At 35.8% G+C, this 21,801-nt stretch overlaps 1 protein-coding gene across 26 annotated transcripts in view; it reads right to left on the bottom strand.

Annotated features, from left to right (window-relative positions):
* KCNMA1 (potassium calcium-activated channel subfamily M alpha 1) overlaps nt 1-21,801 on the bottom strand; it is a 415,833-nt gene that overhangs the window by 161,852 nt on the left and 232,180 nt on the right. For all 26 annotated transcript variants that reach the window (XM_071438814.1, XM_071438813.1, XM_071438807.1 and 23 more), the window contains one exon: nt 21,233-21,344. In XM_071438814.1, the coding sequence (XP_071294915.1) occupies nt 21,233-21,344 (112 nt within the window). The remainder of the gene's footprint in view (nt 1-21,232; nt 21,345-21,801) is intronic.

The raw sequence follows: 21,801 nt of genomic DNA, 5'->3' as shown, positions 1-21,801 counted from the left end.
TTTATGTGATTTTCACAGAATCATACAATAGTTTGGATAGGGACAAATTTTCAAGGTCATCTTGCCCAACCAACCCTGCAATGAGCACCTCGATCAGGTTTCTCAGAGCCCTGTCTGGTTTGACCTTGAATGTTTCCAAGCCTGCGGCATCTACCACCTCTCTCTGGGCAACCTGTTCCAGTGTTTCACCATGGTCATTGTAAAAAAATTCATTATCTGTATTCTAAACAGCCCTCTGTTATATTGAAACCATTACCCTTTCCTCTATTGCAGCAGGTTCTGTTAAAGTCTGCTCCCTTCAGGCACTGAAAGGCCACAATAAGCTCTTCCCAAATCCCTCTTTCCTCCAGGCTGAACAACTCTAACTCTCAGCCTTTCCTCATGGAGAGGTCCTGCATCCCCTTTTTTGTGCTGAGGGCCCCAGAGCTGGACACAGAGTTGCAGGTGGGGATCTCAAGAATGGAGAACAGGGTAGAATTTCCCCCTTGCCCTGCTGCCCGTGCTGCTTTGGATGCAGCCCAGCACACAATTGGCTTTCTGGGCTGCAAATTCCCATTGCTGGCTCATGTCCACCTCCTATCTCCAAGTACCCCCAGCCCTCTGCAGGGGCTGCTTTCAACCCTTTCCTCACCCAGCCTGTGTTGGCTGGGGATGGCCCCAAGCCAGGTGCAGGACCCTCTCCTTGGCCTTGCTGAGCCTGAGGAAGTTCCCACAGACCAACTTCTCAAACTTGGCCAGGTCCTGGATGGCATCCCGTCCCCTCAGGCACCCCAGCTGCACCACTCAGCTTGGTGCTTTCTGCACACTTGCTGAGGGGGCTCTCAAACCCACTGTCTCACAACTGAGAGCATGGTACCTCTTTCAGGTCTACCCCCTTACCAAGAATAGAAACAGTTGATATTTGTTTATGCATCAAAAATAGAAAGCAAAATTCACTCATAGGAGCACTAACGAAAAGGTCCCCCTTCGCAAAGCAGTTTCAGCTACATATATAAATGTATACAGCTCTCTTTCCTTAGCAAAATTTGGGAATGTGTTATATACAAGTGGAGAAGAAGAATTTCTTTTCTTATGAAATACCTACAAAACAGTTTTACATTTAAATGATTTCACAAGAGTTGAGATATTGTAAGTTTCTTATGAATTACAGTGAAGTCCATTCTAATTTTGCACATTTCATAACCCTATCTGCTAAAGTTAATTGTAAACTGCTAAACAGAATGCTCAGGAAGTGCTTGCTACTTTGTCTTCATCAGGTAACTTAACTTTTTCTTGGCAAAGAGTTTTACATTTGAATTTTCTTATGGGATCTAATTAGAATAGGATATAACCTGCTATACTACAAATTATACAAAAAAAAAAGTACCAAAATATTTAATTTACCTTGAAAATCTCTCTAATAAGAGAAAAAATACACAGGTAAAATAAAAGAAGGACCTCTTGAGTTTCTCAGTCTTCTGCTTCTAAATGGATGACTAAAATGTGCTTAGGATTTGGAGTTCATTTCAGCCACAATATCCAGAACAAAGCTAAGATATTCATAGATATCAAGACCAGAAAAAACTTTTATTATTATAAACAATGTGAACAGGCTCCTTAAACAATATGAGACTAAGTGTTTCCATCAATAGTTTTTGCCTCTAGTACAATAATCTGAGTTGTAGGTATGATGATTGAAATAAACCTTCAACTCTTCCACAGGATTCTTTTCTTACTGCAAAAATATTTGTTCAGCTACTGTGTTGCCTGTGCAGCAAACATACCATTTTCAAAATGCACTGAAAATACACTCAAAATACACTGAAATAAAATATGTGTGTAATATGATTTAATGGTGTTCAACCTAAAATCTGTAAAAAATGGTCACTAGGAGAGGCTGCATATTGCCAAAAACCTCTGAAATCAGTTTGAAAGAAATCAATTATCTGTTCAATAGGAAGAATATGCCGTGCTGAATTACCAGGCTACATCTAGAATATAGCAGGAGTATTTTTTTTCTGACTCTTTACTAAGGACCCAGCAAAATTGATGGATTCTTTAGAACAGAATAGTGATCCTGGACCAATAGACTATGTGCCAGTAGCAACACAATTACAGTCGAAAATTATTTTATCTATAAACTTTACAGCAAAGTAAAGTTTATAGATACAGCAAAGTAAACAGTATTATTTAGAGCTTTATTTGACTTTAAAGGCAATAGGGTATTCTCCTGTCTGTCAGACAGTTTTGCACTCTCTCTGCTGAACTGATGCTTTCCCCTGGATTAATATACAGAAGCAACCAGGATTAGCTACAGGTTGCAAACCCCAAGTCACCCCCCTCCCCCCAAAAAACTAGAATTTTCCCATTTTAAATCTTTAAAGGGAAAGGAAAGGCATGACAACTATACTTAGATGATTTAAATGAGATTCTAATAAATAGAAACAGGAATTGGGATATTTCTTCATTCAACATGAGAGGTCAATATGACAAGAGCAGCACCAAGCATTACACTGTTTCTCACAAATGAGATATGTAATGCCCATCTTACTGCCTTAGGCTGCTTTTTTTTTTTAATAGACAATAGTATGTCCAAAATATTGGTGTAAGGGTTCAATACACAGAGATTCTGTTTACCACTTCTATTCCTGACAAAGCATTCACCCACTTATCAGAACAGCATCTTCATCAAACCTATCAATGGCTACTTCCACCATAGATTTCATTAAGACCACACGCTTTACTGAAGTCAGAAAAATACCCCAGAATACATATTTAGGAACCTTTTTTGAGACACAGGATGGAGAGATAACTTTTAGGATGCAAAATAATCCCATTTTGAACATCTTCACAGAGTGCAGCAGAATTTTCTGAGATCTTACTCCCTGTAGATGGGCTTGAAAATGAAAGCTCAAAGAAAAATGACAAGAAGAAATAGAATGGGAGGAAAGGGATCTGTCATTCCTTGGAACCAACCCATACAAAATATTTTTATACATTTCCCTACCTCTGTTATGCAATAGTACAAGTGGGGGGGAATAGTCTGCTGCATAAAAAAAATGAATGCTCAATGACCAGGACAGTAAAACTACAATCAAGTTTAGAATAAATCTTTCTGCTGCACATTCCTTCAACTTGCTAATACTCCTTTTAAATGACAGCAGTTTCAACCAAATTTCTTGATAACACCAACACTGCAGAATATTACATTCCATCCTTCAATAAAGACTGGATTATTTTATTCTAGGTGAACAATGAACCCCTTTGCTGGGGAGAGAGGAGTACATTGCATAAGTTTGAGAAAAAATTCTTCCTACAAAGCAACTGAAATACTGCAGCTTTTTTTTTTTAAAGTTGAAAAAATAAAACAGAATCTCTTTTTTAGAAGATACAGTAATATTAGCACCAGAGACAGCATAACAGTTCTGAAGAAAAAGTTCAGAGTTTTACCTTACCCCAGTATGAGCCGACCCTACAACAAGACACCAAGGAGTTTCGCAAAGTGCGCTGCTCTTCCTTTTCGGGGATATTATGTCCGGGTTTGACACGATATCCATTTTTGAACAATTCTCCATGAGATTTTTTACGCCTCCTCGTACTTTTGTACGTTTCTGTACGCGTGCCCCCAGAAGGGTTATGGTAGACTAAAATCTTGCTGGGAATCATGACTGTATCTTCAGCTCCAGAAGCACTGCAGGAAAGTACTGCGATGGAGTCCTCAGTCACAGCACTCACTAACAGCAAAGATGGTCATATATTTACCCTTCCTTTTGCTAATTCAGTGCCAACACGGAGAGACAGCTCAGAGTCCTTTCTTTAACAGAACTTCTCTTTGGGAGCAGATTTGTTTAACTGGACACAAGATAAAGTTCCCCTCTACTGGTTGTTATCAAAAGATAATGCAGTATAATCTAGTTCATTTCCGTTAGCTTGAAACAAACAGAATGAATTCAAATACAAAACTCAGCTTGACAAAACAGGCTATCACAAACTGGATAGGCAAAACAAATCACAGAAGCAAGCAGGCAGCGCAGATGCTCCTCTGATCCGAGATGTATTAGAGCTTAAAAGCCATCTTCTATCCGGATATTACCACATAAGCTTCTTTCAGATACATCAAAGAACCACACCCATTGATTCAAAACCCACAAACATGATGCTGTTCACTTGGAATGAACAAGAACTCTAGCAAAGAATATAGTTCTTATAATATATGTACATAAAGGGAATTGTTTACTGTGTATTAGTTTCTTTGGCTAGCTCACATGTCTGTTTTCCAGTTAAAGTTAGTATGCAGAAGGCAGAGGTCACATAATCAGCCAACTCTTACAGGATTTATCCCAGATGAAATTAAAAAACCTCCAACAAACACAACAACCCCTCCTCCAATCCCAGTTAATGACAACTATCTTACTGAAGGAAAAAGAATTCAAAACTAAACCATTTAGCCATCAAGCACAAGCACAAATAATATAGTCCATAGCTCTGTCAAGCAGACTTGCTCTATGAATATTCACAAAACTGGAGTTTAGTTCAGTCAACAACTCCTTGTTCAATGGATAAAGCTCTACAAATCAAAAGTAATCATCATCTTCCATTACATATGATAGATTTTCTTCATGATTTTTCCTGCTTTGAGCATAATACACAAACTTCATTGTGTAAAGTTATCTTCATTTTGAGGAATATGCTTATCGTTTCTTTTTTCTTTTCCTGTTTTTGGCCTTAGAAGACCCACAAATATAGCAATGCCATCTGGAGTACAATGCAAAGCAGACACAAAAATAGGCTGCACCATGTGCTTATATGAAATACACAGGATTTCAAAGCATTTTGGAAATGTTATTAAGGGGTGGACTGCCAAATATAAAGGGGATTGTAGTACACCGAAATTTCAAATTTTAAGTAACATGCAGATAATGAAGCAAACTACTCTGTGAGTCCTTTGCATTGTAACCTTAAACACTAAGCTCTTACAAACAACCTGGTTATGTTCCCACTGGTCACAACAGTCAGGTTCCACTGAGTCTATAGGGATGGGGTTTATGTCTGCATGTGACAAACATCCAAGATTTATCTGTGAGCACTTGAATCATTCCTGTCCAACTGAAAAGATTTGAATGGGCTAGTACTTATCTGTGCTCCTAATCACAGTTTGTACAGCTCAAACTGAATGCACGTCTTACTTAACTTTTTACCATGTAAGGCACACTATTTTCCTTTCTTTCTGTATTTCCTCTTGACTAGTATTATAATCTTGTTATTATCCAATTTTAAACCTATCATTAGTGTACTTTATACTTAGTACAGCAAATGTTTGGGTGTAGAATCCATTTACCTTGAAAGCCTGGAATGTCTCTAAAGGAAAACAGGACCTAAGTAATAAATAGCAAGAGCCAAGCTGTTTAGTTTACATAACCTATTATTTTGGTTTTAACAATTTGACAGTATTCTTTAAACTCCTCAGCTTCCTGGCATAGCCAGTTTTTTATCAATTTCTTTTTGGTCAGTGCACTGCTTAATCTGTTGTATACATCAAAATTTGAAAACATAAATTAAATGACACAAACTAGGATTAAGTCTAAAGTAAACCTGCTCGACAAGTTTAAAAAAATGTATATAAATTTGAGCAGCAGCAGGATGATGGCGTATTGTGCTGAGAAGCATTCTTAACATCACAGCCAGCCACACAAAGCTACTGGTATTACCTTCCTGTGCAGACGTTTCTGCTTTCCAAATTACTAGTTTTTTAGTATTTTGTTCTACAACTCAATTACCCAAGACAGCTTCTTGTTTTCAGTGACATTTAAAGTTTGCTACCATCTATAATATCAATCTATTAATTGGTCAATTTTTTTATATTAGATGTAAAATTAGATTGCAGAAAATTGTTCTCTGTAGACTAAATTTTTTTTTCAATAATCCAGAAAAATACCTTTTAGGTATTCTAGTTTAGATGAACATCTGAGGGACAGTCTGGAGTCCAATTAAGCACATGAAGGTGGTGCCATCAGTAGATTATCACTGTTTCCTACCCCTGTGAAGGACACGGTCCTTGGCCTCCTGGTCTGAGGTAGACCTAAAACTCCTAAGCCCTGTGTTATCAGAAGTACCTGAAAATTTGCAGACTGCTCTGAAGTATTTAATCCAAACTAATCAACAAACATTTTTTTATAAAGAGCTCTAGAATGTCTTTTAACAACCTATTTTGCCTTCAATGAATTCAAGCTACTTACAAGTTAAGTTGTTCATATTTTCTACAGAAGCATAACCTTGAAGGACATCACTCCATGACCCTTCTTGAACTTGTCACAAAAATAGATTTACATGCTTATGGAAGTGCTGCTATGATTGAATGACAACTTGCTTTCAAAGTCCTTTCTTCTCCTGCATTTCAAAGCTTAAAAATGCAGGAGAAGAAAGCAAGACTTGTCAGAGCTAAGCTCCACTTTACCTTTGGCTATGCAGGGACTAAGGACTTGCTATATCATCTTGAAGGAGAGCAAGGGAAGATTAGATCCTGCCTCAGAAAACCAATGTAGTGAGTAGAAGTGGGTATCAAATTATTGTCCTTTAAACCACAGGTTAGACGCAGGTGATGGATTTGCTGTGCTTTTGTGGGATGCTATTTGCTTATAGTTGTGCTCAAAACCTCAATCTGCAAAAAGCCACAAAACACAAGGAAACCTGCCAAGGAGAAACCTGCTGCAGAGAAAAATACCCGTGTTATATCTTGTGACTATTCTCTCCTTGAAAATTCATTTTTAATCTAATTTACAATAAGTGAACACAGAATTCTCCACATGCTACCTCTCCTCTCTTTTAAATTGCTACTTCTGAAAGAACAATGTAAAAGCCATTTGCTGTACACAAAATGGCCCATAAAATTTTCATTGCTGCTATTTCAAAAATGGTGAAAGTATTATCCATAGAAAAAAAACAACTGAATAACCTGCTCTGTCTGAATTTAAAAGCTCTACAGGTTGGTCAACAACTACTTTTTAGTACAGCTTTGTAGCAACATCTATAGATTATGACAAAACCAGAATATAATGCTCATTCTGCCAAGAATTTACTACTCATTAATCTCACTAAATTATTTAGAAGGTAAATTTACAACCCAACCTTGAGCTCCTGAGAAAACACATGTAGTTACATGTAGTTATTTATTTTTTACCTCCTAGTCCCAAAGTCTTAAACTATTAAACCATTTTCAGAAAGCTTGGCATTAGCAAGAATAAAACCAGTCACTCAATATATAAACATTCACTTTCCTGCTTTACACCACTTCAGGCAACAACTGTGTCATCTTCCATAAACCAAGCACAGTAGTAAATGAAGAGCAGATCTTTGCATAAAACCAGGGAGCATTAACTTGTAAACATTTTATATTACAACAGAAGTATTATCCCACCAAAGTGACATTGGTGCCATTTTTAACAATGATTAAAACCATGAAGAGAAGAATAACCAGTATTCATATTGACCTCATGGGTAAAAAAGAGTTAAGAAGGAAAAGAATTTATTCAGCTCTCATTTTTCTATTTTTTTCATATTACATTTGTGTAATCCTTTCCAGATACTGTGATTCCATACTCAAAACAGATGGAAAATATGCCTTTTTTAATTCTGTGATTTGGGGAGAAAAGCATTAATTGTACACTTTACTGATGGTGCTACTAAAACCAAAATGACCCTTGAAATAAGAGGCTAAACCCCAGCAAGCTAACCTTGCAAAGAAGGTTGCCCAGGAGTTGGAAATTTGGGGGTTGCTTTCTAAAGTGACCGTTACAACTCAATATAAAGAGGTTTCCCTTCCTGAAAAATCACACGTTAGCATCTTATATAATTTTCCCTGGCATTCATCAGGAACAAATTGCAGTAAAATCAGGAATATGCTATTTTGAGAGGCTGTAACCATAGGGCAGAACAAATGATAAGAACAAAGGCAAAGGAAGGGCAAAGGCCAGATCTAAAGCCTGACTCATGCTGCAGGAGGTTGATTTAAAAAAAGCCTTGCAATTCTGCCTGTCTTTGCTCCCGTGAGTCACAAGGCACAGGCCATAACTGCCAAAGAAACAAGGAGCATGCTATGAAATGGGGCTTGACAAAGAGTCAGGTATTTCACTTCTAATCAACTGGTATGATATAATGCATCCTATTCAGTGAGCCTCTTTAGCCTTTGAGTTGCACAAAGAAAATAGTCCAAGAATGGATATGAGCAGATACATACAGATTATTATGAGAAACCAGTTATGAAAATGATACACCACAAAATCCTGTATGTGATTATGATCCAGGTGCAAAAAACATTAATTCTATTTTCTGACCAGATAGATGACAAATATTCAAAAAATATTTATGCTTGTCCTGGTAAAGCAATAGCCTTTAACTCAATGTACAGAATGATTCCTTGCATATTGTGCAAATTTATATTGTACAAACAATAAACAGAGTATTTCAGACCAGCTGTAGGATTAAGAACTTAGTCATAAAATTCCACAGAAATTAAAGATTATGGTGTTTTTCCTTCTGCAAACACAAATGTTGTATAGATCCATGCACCATGTTTCAGTAGCCCTTATTTCACCCCAACCAGTACTAAAAAATAGTCTTCACCTCCTCAGCAGTGCATCATGTTTAAATACGAGGTCTGAGAACTGCAAGTGTCAATTCATCACTAAAAGTGAGTCAAGAATAAAGCCAGTAAAAGAAGGAGCATTTAAAACTCTTCTCTTCAAATTCACATTAGACATAAAATATGTAATCTGCCTACTGAGAAGAAAATTCTCGCATTTTCGGGTGCACAGAAATGCTTTCCCTTAAAGACTGATATTGCCCAATCAACAAGAGAAGATAGTGAAATTTCTGTGCACTATCAGAGTAGATTAGAGCCAGTGCCTAGTAAAGTAGGTGGCTGAAATTTTCCTAGAAAACTCTGTTCCTTACATATGTGTATCATTGGCTATTTTCCACTGAATGCAGCATATTTCTAACAGGATTTGCCCCACATGCAATGATATAAAATTTTCTCTAGATTAATTTCCCAGGTGAGAGTGAACATGAAAGAATTCAGATGATATTTCCAGATGTTTCTGCTCTTACAGTGCTGATATCTGCACTGTGCTCTCAATAGGAAGGAAAGTGAAACAACACAGAAAATATAAAGAATCCAATCTCCTTTTAATTTATATTCACAATATTACACATGTAGAAACTCCATCATGATATATATTGCCTGCACACTAGCCACTATGAAAAGAACTTTTTCTTCAAAGTTAGCACTGTCCCAACCACGTTAGCCATTAAGAAACACTTCATTAATTATGCTTTAATAAGTATCTAAATTGCAAATAATGAAATCGCATACAATATATATAAATTATATATCTACAACACAAATTTTAATATTTTCTAATAAAATATTTTGAATTTATTTACTTACATATTTAACTAATCAAATCTGTTCGTAATTAAAAATTGAATTTTTTCACCCATTACCTAGAGCAGCCCTAACGTAGATACATTGGTAAGAACCCCTTCAGGACATAGGATTTTTGGTATCAGGGAAGATGAATGTTGAATAGGAAACATTTTCAAAGGCTGCATTTTGAAAAAGAAAAATAAATAAATAAATGTGAAGGTTGTGGAAGGTATTCAAACCATATTAGGAATTTATATTTATCTTGCTGTGATTCATTCTTCTGTTGTCACAACAATGCAATCAATACTACAACTTCACTGGCTCCCTTGACTAACTTCAGAGAAAAGCATCCCAGAACAGAATTAAGTAAAATTGTGCAAACTGTTAAAATGTGGAAATAATCCTCACGTCACTTTCAGCACGCAATGTCAGTGCTCTATTTGGCTACTAATATTTCAGCTAGCTCTCAGCAAAAAAAGACCTTCTGCTGGGCTCTGCAGGTATGATCCACACGCCCAAGCCTAGTGCCAGCTGCAATTGCTCCCTGTCTTCAAGCAAATGACATTTTGGATGGCCAAGGGGCTGCAGGGTGGATGAATGAGACTGGCATTAACTGCTGGCTGCACAGGGCTTGGAAAGGCACCGGTGTAGCTCTGTAGTGCACCATGAGCTCACCCATTCACAAAAAACTCCTGCAGTTTTGTAGGAAAACGTTCCACATGGTGTGGGGCTGATCAAAGAAAAATACAATCAGCAATTAGGAAGACAATAAAGCTGACAGATAATTTCTACAGAGAAGCAGAGTAACTATGTGATAATTGAGAACTAACGACTGGAGAGTTTTGAGTACGTCAGAAATCTCAAAAAAGCATTTTGCTCTCAGTCATCTGTGCTTTTAAGGGACTACAACAATTTACTTTTGATTATGAAGATTATGGTTGCTAGATGTCCCAACTTTAATGCAAAACCTCTTCAAATTGAACTTCACACTTCAGATAACAGACAGCTGATTCATTTCAGCTAAACATCCACAGTGATGCTTCAATATTCCTGTTTTGAATAAAACCAGCACTCCTTGAAGGATAGTGCTTAACAAAATGCTGTGTACTAAACCTGTCTATGTAGCACAGTTCCGTCTGCCTTACTTTATAAAAGGTGATTTTAAAAGATGGCAAAATAATTTCCCTGTATAAGTCACCTCTAACTGCAACAATAAAATGGCTTTAGAAAGAAAGTTTCATAGCAGTTTTACTTAAGTGGAAGCCCTCCTTTTTCTAAGTTTTAATACTATTTTTAAATTAAGAGATGCATTATTCTCTTTTTGTATTTGCCCCATGTTATATATTTACTAGCAACAAACAAATCAAGTTGTGAAGTTAAATACACTGCTTTTCCAACATTCAGCTTTGAATCAAAGCACATCTGGGGAGATATCATAGGAAAACGTGCTTCCAGTAATGCAATTTTGAAGACAAGTTAAGCTTAGATATGTGAAACCTAAAATACCAAGAAAACATAATTTTTTCACTTCATATCCCTTTATACATATCAAAGCAGAGAAGTTCACTAGATAGATTTAGATTTAATAACTATATAAAATTTATAAATACAATGTACTGACATTTACATAAACAATTCAAAACTAAATGCCTGAATGAAACAAAAACACACTCCCAAGTTTAGCAGCATCTTCTTTAACACCATTACAAATTAAAAAGTTCCCTGAACAGAAGAAACTAAGAAAAGCAACAAAAAAGTTCCCAAAGGATGCAGATGTAAAGAACCTGTAAATCTTGGCCCCTGAGTATCATTAGCTTTATTGGCAAACTTTCTGGCAATCCATTAGGTGAGCCACTGCAGTGCAAGTAGCTATGGAAGAGTCAATACCTTCAGAGATGTTTTTGTGGTGCAGAAATATGCCCTTCATTTTACAGATTGCTCTGATGTGTTTCTATTTTCATTTAGAATTGGAGATAGTATGACACTAAACACTGATTAAGGTGATAACAAGGTTAATGAAGGCTAAATATCTGTGGGTCAGCAGTGAATCAAGTGTAAACCCTGTATAATGAAAAAGTATCAAACACAAGTACTTGAGAATGTTAAGCATTCAAAAAAATTGATGTGAAACAAGTAGCAAAATGTGATAAACTATGAAGGATACTGTTCCCTTGACTTATGTCAATATTGTATGAAACTGCCATATAAATACCCTGCAATTCAAAACTTCAGAAAAAGCCTTAAATATTTCAGCTGTAAGAACACTTTCCAAGTTTTCCCTCTCTATATGCTGTCTGACTTTGTAAAGCAAAATACTGCAACTGTAAAGACAGAATAGTGGATAAAGGAACAGATTTTCAGCCATCCAACTATTAATTCTGAAATGTCACATGAGCAGGAAGGTCAAAACTTAACAGATTCACATAATATTCTGAGATGGAAGGGACCACCAGGATCTCCCAGGTATATGGCCCATACAGGGACCAAGCCCACAGCCTTGGTGTTGCCAGCAGCAGGCTCTCACCAACTGCTCTTCTCATATTGACACCTGGAGCACTGAAACACCAGAAGTCATCTTTCCTAGTCCCAGTGGGGTTTGGACCTCTCAGGTGATGGTCAAGCAGTGCATGTAAATGACCATATTAATGAAGTTTCCCCTTTTGAATGTAGAATGATAACAAGAGTGAAAAATCTTAAATTCTCTCTTGACTTTTCTTAGTTTCATATCTATAAAGTAGAGTGAGATAATTGCCAAAAGATTACTGGAAGGATATGAATGATCTGATTTAAATAAAATTCCAGTCTCAGGTGAGTACATCAGTTCCATCAGAGCCCTTTGATATTCAGAAAAAACAGACACAGAAGAACTTTCTCAAGTCTCGTATGGAATTCTTAACTTCTAATCTTTCTAGTGAAAGCCCAACTATCTTTGCATCAGTTTATATCAATTCCAGTCTCAACAGGATTTGCCTTTGATTAATTCAGTCTTGCAAAAACGTCAGGAGGAACACAGATATACAGTTTGGGGTTTTTAATTACTTAAACTGAATAATGCATCTTTTCTTAATTCCACATAAACCCAGACTCACGCACCACAGAGCACACTTGGTGCTGAATTAATGAGAACTACGCGGACACTGCAGTACTTCTGGTCCAGGGTTTATAAAGTAAAATAGTTCCTTTGAGCAGTGTTACAGAAATTAGAAATGCAAAATGAGCCAAAAGATCAAAAAGAGCAAGAAGGAATCATGGAACTCATGTTAAAAATGCCAAAATATAAACTGTCATGTTCTAGGTATAAGGACTTCTAGTTTTGGATTTAGGCAGATATCAATTATATTATTTATATAGTTGCTTGTAAACAACAAGCATTCAAAATTCAAAGTTGAGCAGATCCCACTCGGCAACAAACTAACACAGATTCAAAATATTTTAAAAAATACAGCCAAAAAAGAAGAAGCTATCAGGGGAATAACTATGGGATAGTGTATAAAGACTAGACTGAATGCCTACAAGGAACTATACATATTAACATACCACCTGGGAGCCAAGAAATGAAATTTTATTTTGAACTGGTCTTTCAGCTGACATAAGATAAGAACCAGTCAAATTTAAAAAAAAATAGAAACCAATCTAATCTCTCATATTACCATTAAAGCAAGTGTGCAAGTCAGTTACATGCTGTAGATAGTTCAAGAAAATTTGGAAATCATCTGGCTGATAATAATGTGACACTAAAAGAAGCATTTTTAACTGCCCCTCATTCAAGTAAACACAAATGCCCAAAGACAGAATAAATTATTATGGGGTCCCTCAGCAGTTCAAGGGAATGAGTTCTCTCCTCTTACAGTATTACTCCACATCTGAATAAAGAGAAAACTCAACAGTCCAGGTAGCCTTTTAAGCAGAAGAACTTAATTACAGAGTCAGAAAGACCACTGAAACCATTAGAGAATCCAAATACAGTCATAAAGTAATTAAACTGATCATAAAAAGCAGGATAAAAGGAAAATAGTCTGGTTTTTGCACATAACATCTAGTTATTGAGAACATATTTTAACTGGACAGAAAAAGGATATGGAGACAAGAAAATTATGTAATATCTATTAAGAAATGCAAATATTTTGCTATTAAAGGAAATTGCAGTGATTTGCTTTTCAGCATAAATCCTTTATACTTGCTTTACTATCCTTTTATTATCCTAGAGGGGAGTATGACTGAATTAAATCTGAGCAAAGTTAAAATCCATTATTAAAACAACTTCGAATTTAGCAGTCAATCTACAACAAAATAGCATTCTGTGTTTCTCAATCACTAAATCTGGCAGACTGATCTTTAATATTTATGGATTGATGTCCAGAAAACACATGACATAGAACACCAAGCAACGATGACAACAAATAATTTGGCTACACCAAGCTAAAGAAAAGTCAGGCTGCTTACGTTCCTTTGTATGAAATATACATAAAAACAGCTTGGCTTACAGCCTACTACCTGAAAAACATATGCTGAAGAACATTAATATAGCTGTAGAAGTTCTAAGTATTATAACCCTGAAAGAATACTAAGTATTCACTGAAGGGAGGGTTGGTTATATGACAAGGAAATCTTACTAGGAATTCAAATTCAGGTAACTTAAATCAAAATACTAATAATGTTTACTGTTCTTAAAAAAAAATCCAGTCCAAAACACTAATATATTTTTTCCATTTACAAACAGCAGAACACAAAAAGGATAAAACATTTATGAAATATATTAACCAACCACAGACTTGCTGCATTGCAAAGACAATTCAATCGTAGCATAGCATGACTAGAAGCATGGTGGGCATTTCAGTAATGATGGAGAAAAAGCAGAAGTTTCCCATGAATATTTTATTTCAGAACTTAGAAAAAGCCAATCATGTAATGACTGCATACTTGCCTTCCTAATGTGACTAAGGAGACTAAGGAGAATGCAAATAAACACATCTGTTAAGCCAGATATTTCTAAGTCATCATGTCTGGGTAACTTGCATCCAATAGTTTTTAAAACTCTGTGGGCTACTTAGAGTTGGTTCTAGGCAAGTCTGGCACATGTAGTTTATAGAACTTATAGTTTATGTTTATAGAACTTATAGTTTATGTTATTTCCTTAAGCTTAAAAGAAAGAACCATGAGCCTATTACTTAATCTCAGACAAAACAAAGAATTCTACTACAAAGTATTTGAGTAGTCAAGATAAGTAATTATTTTTAAGTATACATTCAGAAAAGCATCATATGCCATTTACTTTTCCATTAAATGACATGTTTGAGTGACAGAGCTATAAATACTGATGTAATTTACTCAGCATTGCCATGGCACTCATTAAACGGACTAAACCCCAGGGAGTCTTAAAATGTATATCTGGCATGTTTTCCCTGGAAGTCTAGTCAGGAATGTGTTCTTGACCTAAGTTATTTAATATTTCTATTAATCTTCTGCCTTATAATGCTAGGCAATGGTAAATGAGGATGAAATTCTTGGTAATGAAGAGAGTAAGTTAGTGACAACAGGGCTTGGAATCATGTACAGCAGGATGGCAACAAACAATATGCATTCATTTATAGGTAATATGTGCGTGAATTTAACTGTAAATTTAGGACTGGATAATTTTTTTTCTTCCCCTGAAAGTACATTCTTGCTCAGTCAGGTTATAGATGAAAGAAGTCTAATTAGTCCATCCAGCCTGGCAAATACACTAGGAACCACTTTTTAAAGCTACATAGCTGTTTTCAGCTATGATATTAGCTTTCAACAACTTCTCAATACTCAGAAACTAGGACTACTTTTGGGCTAAGCCAGCCACTCATTCACTCATGGGGAAAAAAAAAAAATCAAGATACCTCCCTGCCTATCACCCCTCCCCATCATAGCAGAATTGAAATCAGAATGTTGTTGGGGTCATTTTTATGTGCAATGTTAAGTACCACTCACAGACAGAGGCAGAATGGGAGCAGTTGATTTAAATCATCCTGTTTGCTTTGAGTTCACAGAGGCAGGGAAGCAAGAACACAGTTTCTATGCATGTCAGATGACAGACACTAATGACACATGAAACCAGTGCTGTCCCTGTGTTTTCTGCTCTGCTCCAGTGTATTTTGGCTACTTGTTTGACTTCTCATCAGTGGAGGAGAGAGAAGAGTATAGTCACAAACGAATACAACAATATCCATAAAAATCTGTCCTGGATTAGGCAAATAAATACTTGTCACAAGGTTACCTTCTGGTCTTAACATTGCAGCAACTCAAATGCCTGTTGGGAAGAATTATTTTAACTGGGGCCCTATCAAAATATACATGCTCTGTGAAACCTGAACTGATTAAGGTGCCTAGAAAAAAAGCAAAAAAATTGTCTTCAATACAATGCCAATGTGATACAGTCCATTCAATGACAGATTACTGACAAATCACCAAGCACATTGCACATTCAAAACTCTTTTAATTAAATTCCTTGACACTGTTTGAAGGCATTTGAAGTGTTGAAAGAAGTGTTACCCTATATAAAAGCAGTACACATGCACACATACATAAAATAAAATTCTTCCATGAAATTTTAGAGAATTTGCCTTCCATTATATATAAAATAATGCATAATTTAAGTAAAATGACCAAAAAAATACATCAAAGCTGTATAAAAGATGTGCTAGTTTTGTAAGAAATATTGTAGAATTTGGATGTGCATTCAAAGATTCTACCAACAGATGGCAGAAATGCACAACACTTGAGAAAGTTATTGCAAATGACTGCAAATTTAAGGTGCTGAGCAAGGGAGCTTTGAGACCTGTAGATGCACCAAAATCCAGTAAATTAATGCGAAGTCAAAGTGGTCTCCCTATAACCAAGTTATCAGAGGGCTTCTTTGTGTCAGTGTAACTAAATTCCATTAAACTACCTAAGTTTTCCAAAAGGAATAAAGTGTTCTACAGATTCAAGTATGCTTTCAGGCTGAGCTGTTCTGTAGAGATTATGGCAAGAAAGTCTACAGGGCTTTCATGTAGAAAGCAACAAATGTTTTCATGTACAGATTTTCAGCCAAAGTGTCATCTTGACGAACACTTGCTGGATGGGCAGAAGGCTTCACACCATCACCTTAACTACCTTAATAAGACACATCTGATTTTTCACCAAAGTCATCTATCTCTAACCAATTTCACTCTCTGATTCAACAAGAAAGCTGAATTTCCACCAGAGTTGTTGGAAACACTCTTCTCTGACCAGGCATTGATACTGAAACCACAAGTCTCATCCAAAATTAATTGACATGTCTCGAACAGGACCTGGACAGAATTGGAGCAAACACTGGAAAAAAGGATCCCTTTCTCAAACTGCACTAATCACCACCTCAAGAGATTTGTTCTCTATGCTTTGCATGTGTCTCTATTTGCATCTGTTGCCTCTCTTCTTTACCCCACTATATATCTCTAATTAATTTTCTGAGAAAAAAAGTACAGCATCAGCAGCAACTTAGACTAAAAGGCATGTCAGGGAATAAGAGTGAAGAAAAAAATCTTCCTGATAATAGAATTTATAAGAATCACACAGTTTCTATCACTTGATGTTCTGTACAGTAGAATAGATGAAACATACGGTCAGAAAAAGGAAGTAAGATTGTTTAAAAGACCTTTTCATCTTTAATTTCTGTGATTCAATAATAAGACACTAAAAAATTCATATATTATGAAAGGCATATATATAAAAAAAATTCATATATTATGAAAATCTAAGGCAGATTGTTTCTCATTCACATATTCTTGCAAATGTGAAGCCAAGATGATATTTCTTATGTTAAATCCCCCTCTAACAATACTATCAAGGCAATTTAGCTCAATACAGTCAGATCATAAAATCAATATTTCTTTTTTCATAAGAATACAAGTACATTATTAAAGGCATTTCAGTTATTTGAATTGGCTTTGCTATCACAGAATAGAGAATAAGGGTTTTAAGTGTGTAAAGTGTTATTGAGTCTTTACTAAATAAAACTGGAAGACATTCACTTGTTGTAGGACTCTCCAATTTTTCAGACTGCAACCTACCCAAAGTAAAAAAGTTCTGAATCTGAAACTTAGCTAGGATACTCAAATTATGACAACTTTGTGGTTAAAAAAAACAACCAACCAAACTACAAAATTTACCATGCCATTATTTCTCCCATTGCAAATTATCTTTGTCAAACAACCCTTTTAGCCTACCTTCACTTAAACTATAAAAAAATACACAAACTCAGCAATGCACGGAAATAATTTGGTTAAAATTCACCGTCAAAATCACCTGTAAATCATTCTTCCCTTGGGAAGAGTCTCTCCACTCTGAAGAATCCTGCACCTGGAGAACTGTCCTACCATTATCAGAAAGTTTCTTGTACAGAGTTGTGCAAGCAATACATACGATTTGATAAAGCACACTGTAGCTCATGAGCAAGTATCTGCACAAATGTTATTGTTTGCAAAACAGTGTTGGAAAAATGTCATGGGATCTAGATGAAAATGAGCATCCAAAAACACACTGATGTTCGTATCTGTACAGTTTTCAAGTCAGAACATAAGAAATTTTTATATAGCATGATAAAGCACTATACATCACTGAATTATACAGATTCATTAAAAATTTCTTTCCTATCTGTGCTTCCCCCAATTTTTCAATAATATGTAGCTCTTTCCATATACCAAATGGACTCTTTTCATGTGCTTCCTTTTCTTATGCTGTCCTCTGCATGCAAAAATGATACCACAGAAACCCTTTCTGAAGGCTTTACCAAATCTAAAAATCTGGTATTTTGCAGGTTTGAAGTGCTGTTTTGCCTTCATCTTTACTTTAGACATTGATCATAATGATATTCCTAGAAAACTTTTGAAAAAGTACAATCTGATCTGCCTTTCAATACCAAATGTTGCCTGCAAACTGGAATCCAGGTAGAAGACTAGATTTGAAACATCCTCTATGAATACTGATTGAAAATTTAATTCATATACAGCATTTCAAGATGCAAAAATATATGTAAAGAAAAGCTGAATACAAAAGAGTATCAGGGAAAGGAGAAGGCTTCACATACTAAGAGCTGCCTAATAGGTGAATGATGGCATTTCTGAGCTGGCATAAGAACAGAAAAAATCCACTGGCTTTCCACTTCTCTATGTGATCAGATGATACATCCAGAGCATGTCCTCTGCTATGCTTCACATCTTTCTGTAAGCAATTACCGCTCCAAAGGCAAAGTTTATTATTTATTTAGCATGGTTTGGTTTCTTTAAAATACTGCTCAAACTGTGGGTCTATAGTCATACTAGTCAGTTAGCTAAAGCAGGACAGCTCTTGCAGAATTGGGCATTCAGAGAGCCACTTGGGAACTTGGATTCTGCCAAGTACTTCAATGAACTCATTACAGCTGACTGACACGAATCAATAATGAAATAAACTGGAAAGACCCTGATGCACAATACATTCCAGAGGGTGCATTTTATTTTGGCTCCTAAATGATCCTGAAATCTAAAGTGTACAAAGGAAACCTGCTAAATCATTAAGAAATTGTTAAAATGTGCCAATGTTGAATGATTTTTGCCTCACTAAAAGGCAAACCTCCCTGCTAATCCTACATACACATGGGGACAACTTGTGCAAAACCCACAACTTAATTTGTTCTGAATCCCCCTCAGCAGAAGGACATCTCTCTCAATTACAATATTTATATAAAGAAAAAGGCAAAGTAGCCATCTAACTTGAAACTAAATAATATGGTCTAAACACACTCCCTTCTTCCCTACTCACACACTCAGTCCCTACCAAGGTATTACCTATGCATATGATTTGAGCTCTACAGGTAGTAAATTTGGCCATCCCTTTCAAAGGTGTAAAAAGGAATATACAGGCTTCATTAATACGCTTTGATATATTCACTTAAAAATTCTTTCATCACAGCTTCTCAAAATACTTTGCTGGTCTAAATTAAAGCTATGTTAGGTTTCCAAATAATTCACATTTTTGAATTAGTGTATGATTTCACTCAGGATGATTTATCTAAAATGAAAACCCCTCTGGAAGCAGGTGCAAAGCTAAAACATTGTAAATATGTTATTCCTAAGATGACTACATTAAAAAACACATCAGTTTTTTGCCTCAGCAGGTGATAAATGTCTCAGGGGAACTCCACAAGGAAACAGGCAAAGTGGGGCTATAAACAAGAAATCAAGATAAAGTGACGTTGGTGTAATTAAGAGATATGGGAATTCTTTCAACCCTATGAGTGCTCAACTCTTCCTGCAAACTGACATAAAACTTATGAAATCCATGCAGCAGAAACTGCTAAATGTGCAAACGCTCTCATTATCCCTGTCAGTACCGTTAGCTGGATTGCTGTGTCACCGTGAGTCAGTCAATTACGCAGTCACTTTCATGAAGGGTATTCATTCCAAATAATTATCTCTGCCTCATTTCCCAGAGTTTGTGGTCTTGCTACTTTCTCATTTCATATTCCTTTTCAATGGATTCTGTGATTCTATTTATTCTCTCAGATAGATTTAATCTCCAAGGATTTCAATCTCAAAGTTTTTGGGAAACTCTGATACATCCCATACAGGAGTGAAAATCCATCCCTCTAATTCACATAATGCAAGGAATCTGAGATAAAGTTATAGCTACTGAAATCGGCAATTTTCTTTCAAGGATAAGGATGTTTTTTACTTACATACCTTCTTTTTAAATTTTATTTCCTAACATAATGTGGAGCTGTATGACATTTTCTCTTTCAAAAAGCCTTACTTAGTTTTCCATATATGACAGAAGTGAAATGTGATAAAGAGAGTAATCATATGAGGATGTGTAGTGATCTTTTCTGGCTATTTTACTCCTTTCTTCCCTGGCATACTAATAACCACTGATATGACCTTTACTGTGGTTATAAATTTACTGATCTCTTTCCATAAAAAAAATTTCATCAATAATTTTTGCATCTTTGCACTTCTATATTAAGATGAAAATGTTAAAAGACTATTAAAGACCCTCTGGTTCATTTTATTTTCCATATGAAACATTTAATATAACTATTTTCTTTAGTTTTCAGGGACAATGAGTGCCTGTATTTCTGGAGGAATGAACTGCCAAACTGTGAGGTTTCATACGTTGTCTAAAGACATGCCATTTTTAGGATGTTTTCTCTGAATAAAAAACTCACAACATTTGATGTTCATTTTTCCAAAGGAAAGTGCATATAACGCTTGTACAAGAAACTCCATTTGGCACATTGTGGATGTTTTTTAATTGAGTGTCCTCTCTATTTCATTTTGCATTCCCTTTTACATGTGGCATACCTTTTCTAATGCATTCCCAGCAGTCCAGCAAAAATATTAAGTGTCTAAATGTATCTCCCAAATCAGTCACTTCAGTGGATTCAAAATTTAGCCACACTGGCTTAAAAAATGCAATGAGAATACATTGATTTCATTGTTGACAATGATTCATGGCAATCCAGTTCAGTGAATGAAGGATCTAGATCATCTGTTCAGGTTGTGAGCTGAGACAAATCAAATTCATGGTTTGATAAAGGCAGGCTACTGTTACACAGTACTTCCAAAATGGAGCTCTCCACCACTTAGAGTAGGAGATTATACTAAAGAGTTGAAAACAAAACCAATATAGTAAGTGCTTTTTCTGACAAAATCCACCTTTCTGCTTAAAATTCACTTTGAAAATTACTTTGGAAACATTCTTCTATTTACACAATGACATAAGATCAACAGATTCTCCACCTAAATGTGCAAAGCTGAAGTAATTTTATAACAAACATTTTAAAGGTTAAACTATTTTACTTACCAAGCCAACTTCTGTTTAAATATACTGACACAAACACTGGAGGGACCGTGAAGAAGTCTACCACTGAGTTAACTTCTAGCCAAAACCATAGCTTGTCATTGGCTGCTATAAACTGGAAAGAAAAAAAAAAAGAGGGGAAGAGATGAAAGAATCAGATTATTATCATGCTGCAGGTATCTGATTTGCAGGTATCTGTTCTAAAATATTAAACCCAAAAGTTAGTTTAGTAACTGATGTTTTAGGTCAGTCCAGACAAAACATGGAAAGAAATCTGTATTGCGAATTTCTTGATAATAACACTGAGATTAAAATGAAAGGTCTAACTAGAGAGACAAATCATCTATGTTATCAGTTGTAGTATCTGTGCTAAAAATACTTTTTCCACATTTGTTGACAACGTATCAGTAATATTAGAAAAGTGTAGGCAATTGTAAAGTATTTGGAAGTATATCACCTTTGTTCCAGCATACCAAATATGCTGGTGGTAGTCTTATCACGCATTTGGTGTTCACAAATTTCTCAATACAGAGCTGTTTACAGAGTCCCATTATTACAAGTCCAGAGGAGAT

The sequence above is a fragment of the Agelaius tricolor genome, unplaced genomic scaffold, assembly GCF_023055355.1.
Source record: "Agelaius tricolor isolate 1412-34295 unplaced genomic scaffold, bAgeTri1.0.p SCAF_13, whole genome shotgun sequence".
NCBI lineage: Eukaryota > Metazoa > Chordata > Aves > Passeriformes > Icteridae > Agelaius > Agelaius tricolor.
The sequence above is the reverse complement of the archived record's forward strand: the minus strand, read 5'-3'. Positions and strand labels throughout refer to the sequence as shown.